At 36.2% G+C, this 11,352-nt stretch overlaps 2 protein-coding genes across 2 annotated transcripts; both read left to right on the top strand.

Annotated features, from left to right (window-relative positions):
- Positions 1–644: 644 nt before the first annotated feature.
- On the top strand, positions 645–8,245 carry pwp1 (PWP1 homolog, endonuclein). The gene is made up of 15 exons (XM_081362753.1): positions 645–802; positions 886–944; positions 1,226–1,413; positions 1,687–1,772; positions 1,945–2,041; positions 3,095–3,205; positions 4,219–4,346; positions 4,902–4,966; positions 5,049–5,145; positions 6,272–6,333; positions 6,421–6,532; positions 6,604–6,694; positions 7,531–7,652; positions 7,747–7,852; positions 7,957–8,245. Exons 1-15 carry the CDS (start codon positions 737–739, stop codon positions 8,037–8,039), a joined length of 1,473 nt encoding a protein of 490 aa, XP_081218879.1. The 5' UTR covers positions 645–736; the 3' UTR covers positions 8,040–8,245.
- A 669-nt stretch (positions 8,246–8,914) lies between these two features.
- mrpl42 (mitochondrial ribosomal protein L42) lies at positions 8,915–10,878 on the top strand. The gene is made up of 5 exons (XM_081362758.1): positions 8,915–9,296; positions 9,535–9,592; positions 10,322–10,406; positions 10,499–10,662; positions 10,749–10,878. The coding sequence occupies exons 1-5, from the start codon at positions 9,218–9,220 to the stop codon at positions 10,792–10,794; spliced, it is 432 nt and encodes a 143-aa protein (XP_081218884.1). The 5' UTR covers positions 8,915–9,217; the 3' UTR covers positions 10,795–10,878.
- The last annotated feature ends 474 nt before the right edge of the window (positions 10,879–11,352 follow it).

The following is an 11,352-nucleotide window of genomic DNA, read 5'->3' as shown; positions in this document are numbered from 1 at the left end:
CGTTTACATAATTTCATTAATATCCACTTATACTTAATCAATTAGAATAACAAAATAATAATAAAATAATAGTTGATATACACGCCATCTTATTAGTAATATATACACTACCGTTCAAAAGTTTGGGGTCAGTAAGATTTTTTAATGTTTTTAAAAGAAGTATCTTCTGCTCACCAAGGCTGCATTTATTTGATAAAAAAACAGTAATATTGTGAAACATTATGACAATTTAAAATGACTGTTTTCTATTTTAATATATATTGTAAAGTGTAAATTATTCCTTTGATCACATGAATAAATTACACTTCACTGTATAATCACATAGAAAACTGCTGCTTTAAATAGGAATAATATTTCACAATATTACTGTATTTGTTTGTATTTTTAATCAAATAAATGCAGCCTTGGTGAGCAGAAGAGATTTCAAAAACATTAAAAATCTACTGACCCCAAACTTTTGAACGGTAGTGTATATATATATTAGAAACTAGAGAGAAATGTATACAGGTTTGTAACAACATTAGGATGAGTAAATGATGACAGTATTTTTATTTATTGTGTGAACTATCCTAGTGCTAGCAAATATAGCATGCTAGCGCAACTTTCCACTCTAGGCAATTTTATTTCTGCGGCCTGGCGCGGCTGTGACGTCATCACTGTGCGTCGCGGTGACAACTGCAGCTCGGGGAATCCTCGTGTGTTGTGTTTTATCATCATAAATCTGTACAAATCAACCATGAGCTCTCAAATAACGTGTGTCGGTTGGGTGAAGCGGGGAATCGCGAAAGAAACGCCTGATAAAGTGAGTCTGTCACGTGATTGAGGTTAAACTGCTTGTTTCTGTGGCATCGCACACGTGTAACTCGAATACAATCTTTATCACAGGTCGAGTTGAGCAAAGAAGAGCTGCAACGCATCATATCAGAGGCTAAAGATGAGCTACAGTGAGTTTGACCTGCTCACACTGAATCTGACACTTAATGAGACACATTTCAATTTAAAACTGGTTAACAGTAGCAATAATAATATTGTCAATATGATCCTGTCAAATACCAGTGTTCTGTTATTGCCATTTTACCCAATTTTAATTTTTGTGATATAAACTTCAAATTTGGTTAGGCTTTGATTTTTCCAGCAATTTTTGATTGACGATTATTTCATAACATATATATTTTGTATATGTTCAGCTGTTTAATTTGAAGAAACCTCTTTGTGATTTCTCCAGGGATCATGAGGATGATGATGATGATGAAGAGAAGGTTGATGAAGGTGTGGTTAGTGGTCTGGACATCAGTGAAGAAGCATCAGCAGCTCCGACTGATAGTGAAGAAATAAAAGAGGAGGAAGATGCGAATGAGGCGGAGGATGATCTCGCAGAGTACGGACTAGACAAATATGATGAAGAAGACATCGGTATGTGACGAAGAGCACACGTTATTCTTTCCCTGCCCTAAAGAGTTAGTTCACGCAAAAATATAAATTATCCCATAACCCTCAAGCCATCTTAGGTGTGTATGACCTTCTTCTTTAAGACGAACACAATTATAGTTATATTAAATAATGTCCCGGCTCTTCTGAGCTTTAGAATGGCAGTGAAAGAGATTTTGAAGCCCAAAAAAGTGCATCTATTCATCATATTTGAGGATGAAGGTGATGCAGATTTTCAGCTCTTCTTCTCTTGTGCAGCGACATCTAATCTTGGAGACAGTCTGGCGGGACTGACAGTGTTTGGCACCAATGAAGAAGACCCGTACATCACCCTCAAAGACACGGTGAGGACACACACACACACACACACACACACACACACACTGACTTGATGGATGTTCTGCGTTCTCTCCATTCTATTCTCTGTGTTTTCCGTTGATCTGATCGATCATCGCTGTCAGGTGTGTGTGTGTGTGTGTGTGTGTGTTCATGTCTGACCTGCGCTGTGTTTTGTAGGATCAGTACGAGCGTGAGGATTTTCAGATTAAATCCTCAGATAACCTGATTCTTGCTGGACGAGCGGAGAAAGACTGCTGTAACCTGGATGTTTACGGTGACCTGCATCTTACACTCACACACACGCACACTCACAGTGTTGTTTTACTATTATAGTTTTTCTTTAATATTTCTATTTTCTGTTTTCCTTTTAAAAATGATAATTATTAAAGTAATTTTCTTGCATTTTTATCATTTTTATTCTTTTTTTACAATGTTTATTTATTAAGTTTTTATTTATTATTCAATAAAATAATTGTATTAATTTTTATATCAGTCAAGTTAAATTATATGAAAATGAGAAATGTTTATGTAGTTTATCATTTAAAGTTTGTTATAATTAAATCTGATTAATTAATATAATATTAATCAAGTTTAAATAAAAATGGGACATTTATATAATTTATTTAGAGTTTAAATCTTAAATCTTAACTTTTTATGAATTAAAATCAATTTAATTAATTTGATATCAAGTTAAACTAAATGGAAATGAGAAATTTTTATATAGATTTTATTAAGTTTTTAGTAGGGCTGTCAAAAGATTAATCGCAATTAATCGCATCCAAAATAAAAGTTTGTGTTTAAATAATATATGTGTGTGTACTGTGTATAATTAAATTTGTATATATAAATACACACACATGCTTGTATATATTTAAGAAAAATGTGTAATTTATATATAAAAAATTTATATTTATATATAATATAAATTATATATAAATATATACAGTATATGTATGTAAATATTTCTTAAATATATACATGCATGTGTGTGTATTTATATATACAAAATAATTATACACAGTACACACACATATATTATTTAAACACAAACTTTTATTTTGGATGCGATTAATCGCGATTAATCTTTTGACAGCCCTAGTTTTTATCAATTACGTAAAATCTATTTTTTAAATTTGTAATTAATCAAATGAGAAATTTCATTAATATTAATTTGATTAATTTGATAATAACAACATTAAACTTAATGTTATTTGGAAACAGTGAGGTTAACATTTATTTTATTCCAAGTAACACATTTTTTGTGAGTTATATGATAACCCTGAAGATCTCCGTCAGTTTATGGTTCCTTCACTGTGTGTGTTTTCAGTGTATAACTCTGAGGAAGACTCTCTGTACGTGCATCACGACGTCCTGCTGCCCGCGTATCCGCTGTGTGTGGAGTGGCTGAACTTTGACCCCAACCCTGAGGAAGGACACGGTGAGGATTCAAATATAAAAATATCTTGTATTACAGGAAAATTTGCTTGAGTGTTTAAAAGATTGAAAAAGAAGGGGGTAAAGTGCATGAAAAAGCCCTATTCGGACGGGATTAACTTTACCAGGGTAGATGGAGTAATGTCATGTTACCACAGGACGTCTGTAATATTAAAATCTGCCAATTCACACGGGATGAGAAATCTCAGTCAAACTAGCAGAAGTGGGAGAGTAACTCGATTTGTGTATTACGTTGCTTCCTGAGATCACGTGCGCAAACACATATAACCTATATTTATACATATAAAAGAGTTATGTCCGGTCGAACGATGTATTAATTAACTTCAGATTGGATTGTGTTGGTAATAGGCACTAACGCTAAAAGATGTTTCGTGCCTCTAACAAGTGCTTTCGATCTTCTCTCTGATCTGAATGGTGTGTGTGAAACACTTGAGTTTTGCCACAGACCCGTTCCAGCGTCTAGAACGCAACTGATGCTTCTTCAAGCGTCTCCATACTTGAAAAACTACTTTTAAACAGGAAATGACGGAATATTTACGTACATATTTACAGCGGGTCTATCCGCACGGGATTAGCATTACCTGAGGTCATTTTTCCTGACCTTTTTACTGAAGGTAAAAGTTGCCGTAATCTCGACTGACATTGTCCGTGATGATCACTGAGATGCACATTCGGACGGGACTAAAATCGAGATGGTCCTCAATGCAGTACAAAAGATCCGGGGGGAGGAGTCGGATCCAGATCCAACTCCTCCCACCTTACATACCTAAACCTACCCAACTCCACCCCCTGATCCCTAGACCCACCCCTAAACCTACCAATCTCCACCCCTTATATGAGATCCGACTCCTCCCCCCGGATCTTTTGTACTGCATTGAGGTGCTACTGCTAAAATCTGGGAAGCTCTGGTAATTATTACTTTACCCCACCTCTCCATGTCACACTAGTCCCGTCCGGATAGGGCTTTAGACTGTGTGTTGATGTGTTGTTCTCCAGGGAATTACGCCGCGGTGGGAAACATGACGCCGGTGATCGACGTCTGGGATCTGGATGTCGTGGACTGTTTAGAACCGGCTTTCTCTCTCGGCAGCAAGAAGAAGAAGAAGAAGAAGAAAGCAAAGAAGGTGCTTGGTCCATCATGATACAGTGCATTCAGTTATCCAACTGGTTAATATCATTGATCATTAACTCATAATTGCAGGTTAGAAACACTTGATGTTGTAATGTCATACAAAACAATAAAAACGGAGGTAGCTTATATGATTAGAGTCGGCACAGGTTTTCTTCCCTATCGTGCCGTATATCCGAGTGAAATAGAACAAGAACAGATGTGGGCGGGGCTTGATGCTGTCCGTGGGGAATTGATTGGACGGTTGTGGTTTGCTATTGGCTGATCTCATGTGAGTGACAGGTTGAGCCCCGCCCTCGTGATCAGAGAAGAGATGATGTCACTGGAAGAGGGAGGGGAAGTTATTCGGATTCAAGATTACGAGGAATATGAATTTAAACAAATAACGCGGTGCTCGGATGAATCATTCATAATACACATGGCAATATTCCATTAAAAAAAAATTCGGCCATTTTGATTTCATGGTCTATTTTTAAATGTAGTTAAATTTTGCGTTATGAATGATCCACTGTGATGTCCGATGTGTATAAGTGATTTTTTTTTTTCCCAGGCGGCGGAGCCCGTCGACGGACACTCGGACTCTGTGCTGGATCTGTCCTGGAACCGGCTGGTCAGGTGACATGTCTCAAGCTTTCCTGAACCTTCTCCTGAACTGCTCTCCTTCGTGTGACTGACTGATGGAGTGTGTGTGTTGCAGGAATGTTCTAGCGAGCGCGTCTGCGGACGAGACTGTGATCCTGTGGGATCTGGAGAAGGGAAAACCAGCGGCGACCCTCTCCAAACACACGGATAAGGTACAAACACACACGCCAGGGTCTCTCCTGCTCAACAAGGCTGCTTTTATTTGATCAAAAATACAGTAAAAATAGTGAAATATTATTAAAATGTAAAATAGCAGTTTTCTGTGAATATACGTTCAAATGTAATATATTCCTGTGATCAAAGCTGAATGTTCAGCATCATTACTCCAGTCTTCAGTGTCACATGATCCTTCAGAAATCACTCTGATATGATGATTTGATGCTCGAGAAACATTTCTGATTATTATCAGTTGAAAACAGTCGTGTTGCTTCATATTTTTGTGTAAATATTGGTTTTCATGAGTCTTTGATGAAGCGAGAGCTCAAATGAACAGCATTTATTTGAAAAAAAATATTTTGTAATATTATAAATGTCACTTTTAATGCATCCTTTATGAATAAAAGTATTAATTTTTAATAGTTTAGTCACACACACACCTGCCGAGGCCTATTTTGCATTATTGATCAGCTGATTGTACATTAAAATGCTCTATACACAGCGACACACCAAATAAATCAGTAAGTGTACAACCAACACCACTGACCAATCAGAATCAAGTATTTCAGGAAATGCTTAACCAACACCATTGACCAATCAGAATCAAGTATTACTGGATTTGACCAATCAGAATCAAGTATTACAGGAATTGACCAATCAGAATCAAGTATTTCAGGAAATGCTTAACCAACACCATTGACCAATCAGAATCAAGTATTACAGGAATTGACCAATCATTGACCAATCAGAATCAAGTATTTCAGGAAGTGCTTAACCAACACCATTGACCAATCAGAATCAAGTATTTCAGGAAATGCTTAACCAACACCATTGACCAATCAGAATCAAGTATTACTGGATTTGACCAATCAGAATCAAGTATTACAGGAATTGACCAATCAGAATCAAGTATTTCAGGAAATGCTTAACCAACACCATTGACCAATCAGAATCAAGTATTACAGGAATTGACCAATCATTGACCAATCAGAATCAAGTATTTCAGGAAGTGCTTAACCAACACCATTGAATCAGAATCAAGTATTAAAGGATTTGACCAATCAGAATCAAGTATCTCACGAGAGCCTGTTTATTCTGATCATATTCTCTTATCCATCGCAGGTTCAGACGCTGAAGTTTCACCCGTTTGAGGCTCAAACTCTCGTCAGTGGATCATATGACAAGTAGGTCATGATGTCACTGGTGTATGACTCGACCAATCAGATCGCAGCACGAATGAGCCTGACCAATCAGAGCGTTGTGTGTCACAGGTCAGCGGTTCTGTACGACTGCCGCAGTCCGAACGACAGCCATCGGATCTGGCGCTTCAGTGGACAGGTGGAGCGCGTCTGTTGGGACCACTTCTCTCCGTGTCACTTCCTGGTGAGAAACGGAGCCGTTCGGGATGTTTGATGTGAACTTTGACCTGGAGTAACGTGTGATGTGTGTTGCAGGCGAGTACAGACGACGGCTTCATTTACTGTCTGGACGCTCGCTCGGATAAAGCCGTGTTCACGCTGAGAGCTCACGACGGAGAGGTTTCAGGTCCGTGCAGTCGCTCTAAATAACTCTTTCCTTTCCTCAAATAAACATTAACTGATATATTAATAAAAGAAATGCAACTAACACTTTAACTTAAATTAAAATAAAACAATAACAGTATATCAATTACACTGCAATCGCTAAAATATTCATGGTTACTATCATTAACTAAAAGTAAAACCATAAAAAATGTTTAAATAAAATGGAATATAAAAAACTTTTCAGTTTAGTTAAAAAATAATAATTAGAAAATGAAAACATTCTAATTAAAATGAAAACTTTTTGAATTTTTTTTATAAAACCTAATTTTTATTTATTTTTAAAAATATCTCAAATTAAAACCATGTAGACATTTTAAAATAATAAAGCATTGAAATGAAAACAGAAAATATACAAATAAAACCTATTCAAAATATAAAAATTAAAAACCATGTAGACATATTTAAGAAAGAAAATTTAAAAATGAAGAAAAAACTAAAACATTAAAATGAAACCTATTCAATATATAAAAAAACGTAAATAAAAATGTTAAAACCATGTAGACATAATAAAATAAAAAAACGATTCTAATAAAAATAAAAGTAACTAAAACATTCAAATAAAAATAAACCTATTCTAAATATTAATGAAAACTATAATATTGATTTTATTATTGTATTGATAAATATTTAAAAAATGAATAGTATATAAATGTACTGAAAAAACAAACTTATATTATTTCTGCAACACTTCTTATTTTAGTTTAACTTGATGTACTAAAATAAAATAAAAATCACAACAACAACAAAGTGATTTAACCTTGACCTGACCCTGGTGACCCCGGTGTGACCTCTGCGCAGGGATGGACCTGAGCAGTCAGATCCGCGGATGTCTCGTCACGTCTTCAGCGGACAAACACGTGAAGATCTGGGACATTCTGGGAGACAAACCCAACCTGATCCACTCCAGAGACATGAAGATGGTAGAGTACCTCTGTTCTCCGAGCGCCAGGAGTGTGTGAAGTCAGGCTTTAACACAGGACTCTCTCTCTCTCTCTCTCTCTCTCTCTCTGGCAGGGTGTGTTGTTCTGCGGCTCCTGCTGTCCCGATCTTCCCTTCGTCTATGCGTTCGGGGGACAGAGAGACGGACTGCGCGTCTGGGACATCAGTGACGTCGCTGCTGGTGTGTGTGTGTGTGTGTGTATACTGTATATAGAGTCTCCAGCCATGAGGCTTTTCTTCATGTGTTGCTTGTCTGTTGCTCACTGTATTCTGTCGTGTCTCCAGTTGCGGAGGTTTTCGGCAGTCGGGAGCGTTTGGTGGCGGATACAGTCTCCGGAGCGTCAGGGAGTCACATGGAGGTTTCATAACGACAAACATAACCAGAGACTGAATCAATGAATCATGGATCACTGCGACTATCAATGTGCAGAACATATTTATGCCATCAGATGACGCATTACGAAAAGATTCTCACTGTGTTTATCTGGTATATGTGATATCTGAGATATATATATGTATGAGTGTGTGTGTGTGTGTATATATGTATACACATACATACACACACACACACCTCTATTCTATATAATTATATATATATATATATATATATATATATATATATATATATATATATATATATATATATATATATATATATATATATATATATATATATATATATATATATATATATATATATATATATATATATGTATACACACACATACATCTATATAATTTTATATATCAGATCTATATATATAGATAGATATAGATATATATCTATATATAGATTTTATATACTGATGTCAGATCTTTGCTGTTTGATGCTGAACACACTGTGCTTTCCTTTAAGAGGGAATTGTAATATCTCCTCTAAACTTGCAGATTTAACTTTCCATATTTCCTCTTTTTAGGAAGTGTATGAATAATTATGATGAATAATTTGTAATATTGGTTTCCCATTTTTGGGATAATGAAATTGCAGTTGTTATAGGAATAACAATTAATAAAACTGTGGAATCCCTGAGAACTGCCTGTCTTTGTATTTCTGTCAGCTTTGTACAAAGTTGGGAAAATCAAATGCTTTGATGTCAGAAATGAATAGATATTGAGGAAAAATTAATGAGAGATGAATTATGGCGGTGGTTTTGCTGCCCTTCAGTGGGCAATTGTGGTACTGGTGTTTTAAAATAATTGTTCAGAAATATTATTCAAATCTATCTGTCTGTCTATGTTTCCTATCCGAAAGAATATTTGTGTAACACACTTGATTTCTACCGCTAGGAGGCGCTCTGAAGCTCAAATAACTGAATTCCCCGTTGAACTTCGTTCAAATCTCATGGAATATTTTGAATCAAATTGCCAGACAATTTGATTTATAATCACAAAACTAAACGAAATCCATAAAAGATAATAAAAACATGTATTAATTCAGTAATACAGACCGTTAGCGTCACAAAACCGTCGTGTTCCTCCCACTTCGGACTCCATCTTGTCTTTCATTTCTCTTCCACCGATTGAGTTCATAATAGAAACGGAAAGCATGGCGTCGGGTCACATCAGCAGGGTCGCTACCCTGTTTAACCGAGTCTATACCAGCAGAAATATAAAACAAATCAGAGGTGAGCTCTCTCCTACAGAAAAACATTACATTTTGCTTATAAATAATCTGAAGTGTACCACTGTAAGCGCTGCTAGTGCTAACACAGTCCAGCACTGTGTGTTATCCTGTATAACCTACAACACTCACATTACACCAGACCGTATTAATGAGTGGTGTTGTGCTTGTGTGTGTCTTCATTCAATTCAGAGGTTATAAGAAAGAGACTAAAATGCACTGTTGTTTTTCACTCTAAACAGGAATCTTTCTGTCATCTCACAAGTCTACAGTCAGAGGTCCATTCAGTGACGACAACAGGTCAGTGTTTATTATTTAAAGGGATAGTTCAACTAAAAATTAAAGTAACATACTGTGATTAATTACTCGCCCTCATGTCGTTCAAAACCCGTAAGACTTTCATTCATCTTCGGAACACAAATCAAGATCTTTTAGATGAAATCTGAGAGGTTTCTGTCTCTCCATTGACAGTTTACGCAACTACCACTTCCAAACCCCTGAAAAGTAGCTAAGACATTATTATAAGTAATCCAATGGTTTAACCTCAATATTATGAAGCGACATGAGTGCTTTTTGGGCAAAAAAGTAATAATTTACCCCTTAATTTACAAAATATTAATCTCTGATGTGCGTTCACACGCGGTGCTCTCGTGAACATGCGTTGGATATTAATATTTTGTAAATATAGCACTCATAATATTGAGGTTAAACCACAGGAGTCACATGGATTACTTTAACAATGTCTTTACTACCTTTCTGGACCTTGAAAGTGGTAGTTGCATTTTTAATGAAGAGTCAGATTTCATCTAAAAGATCAACGAAAGTCTTACGGGTTTTGGGTGACATGAGGGTGAGTAATTAATCAGAGTACTTTAATTTTTGGCATTCTTCGTAAATGCGCGTTTAATTGTTCACCTTTGATATATATTATGATGCATTTGCGGTTATTATACATCAGGCTTCGTCTCTATCGGATAAAGTGTTGCTCATAATGAGCCGTTTACCTAAAATGTGTCATTTGTGTTTCAGTAATGTGGAAATCGCAGTGACATCCGATGGAAGCACAATAGTGTGTTACCATCCGACAGAAGACGTACCCTATGAGCTCACACAGGTGCAAACTCACTGAAACCCTCGTGCATGTGCAGAAGCAGAGCTGAGATGTTTGTGTACTGATATATAGTGATGTTTGTGTCTTTGTTGCAGCCGATCGCCAGACCCGACGCCATCGGTGATCACGCAGAGACTCATGAACAGGTCCTGAAAGCCAGACTCGGGAAAGAGGTTTTAAATAACAAACAGGCCCCGACCATCGAGGAGCTGAGCAAGATGTTCTACACCACCAAACACCGCTGGTATCCCGTCGGACAGTGAGTTTGCCTTCTGTGCGATGCTAAAACACGGGTGTAGAAAATGCTGTTGCTGTGCGTATGAACTGGTTTGTTTTCTTCCTCAGGTATCACACCAGACGCAGAAACCCAAACCCACCTAAAGACCGATAGTCCTGGATGGTTCTCCTGTCTTCTCTGATGTTTGTTGTGAATAGGATTCTGCTGTGCATGAAATAAACCCTTCCTTCAGCTGTTGCTTCTGTGTGTCGTGTTTTATCATTTCTTCATGGGAACTTTTAAAACGATTTACGGTTGAAAGCAATTTAATGTTTTAATAACTTAAGAATAATGGCAGTTTGCTGTTTGATCGAATATTGCTCAAAATAAATGCACATATATTTTTTTATTGCATTTGATTCCCTCAATGTAGTATAAACATACATTGTAACAAGATCAAATTATTGGATTATTTATTTTGGCAAGGCAGATTTATTTATATAGCACATTTTATACACACAGTGCTTTACATAAAACAAACTTTAAAAGAATCAAAATAAGCAGAACAGACGCATAGAAAATAGAATTAACAATAAAAAGTAAAATTAATGTATTAAAATAAAAATAAAAAACGGGGAAGAATACATCAGATGATACACTAAACTGCAAAAAAATGTCCGGGGAAAAAGTAAAAATGTACAGCTTTCGAAATTCACACACTAATAAAAACAA

Source organism: Scardinius erythrophthalmus, assembly GCF_964197995.2.
Source record: "Scardinius erythrophthalmus genome assembly, chromosome: 4".
Classification (NCBI taxonomy): Eukaryota; Metazoa; Chordata; class Actinopteri; order Cypriniformes; family Leuciscidae; genus Scardinius; species Scardinius erythrophthalmus.
This window is presented reverse-complemented; position numbering and strand designations above follow the sequence as displayed.

Coding starts and splice junctions, on each gene's coding strand:
- pwp1 (XM_081362753.1), top strand. CDS start 737: ATGAGCTCTCAAATAACGTGTGTCGGTTGGGTGAAGCGGGGAATCGCG. Junction 2,042..3,094: donor CTGTAACCTGGATGTTTACG/GTGACCTGCATC, acceptor GTGTGTTTTCAG/TGTATAACTCTGAGGAAGAC. Junction 7,853..7,956: donor CATCAGTGACGTCGCTGCTG/GTGTGTGTGTGT, acceptor TCGTGTCTCCAG/TTGCGGAGGTTTTCGGCAGT.
- mrpl42 (XM_081362758.1), top strand. CDS start 9,218: ATGGCGTCGGGTCACATCAGCAGGGTCGCTACCCTGTTTAACCGAGTC. Junction 9,297..9,534: donor AAATATAAAACAAATCAGAG/GTGAGCTCTCTC, acceptor CACTCTAAACAG/GAATCTTTCTGTCATCTCAC. Junction 10,663..10,748: donor CGCTGGTATCCCGTCGGACA/GTGAGTTTGCCT, acceptor TTTCTTCCTCAG/GTATCACACCAGACGCAGAA.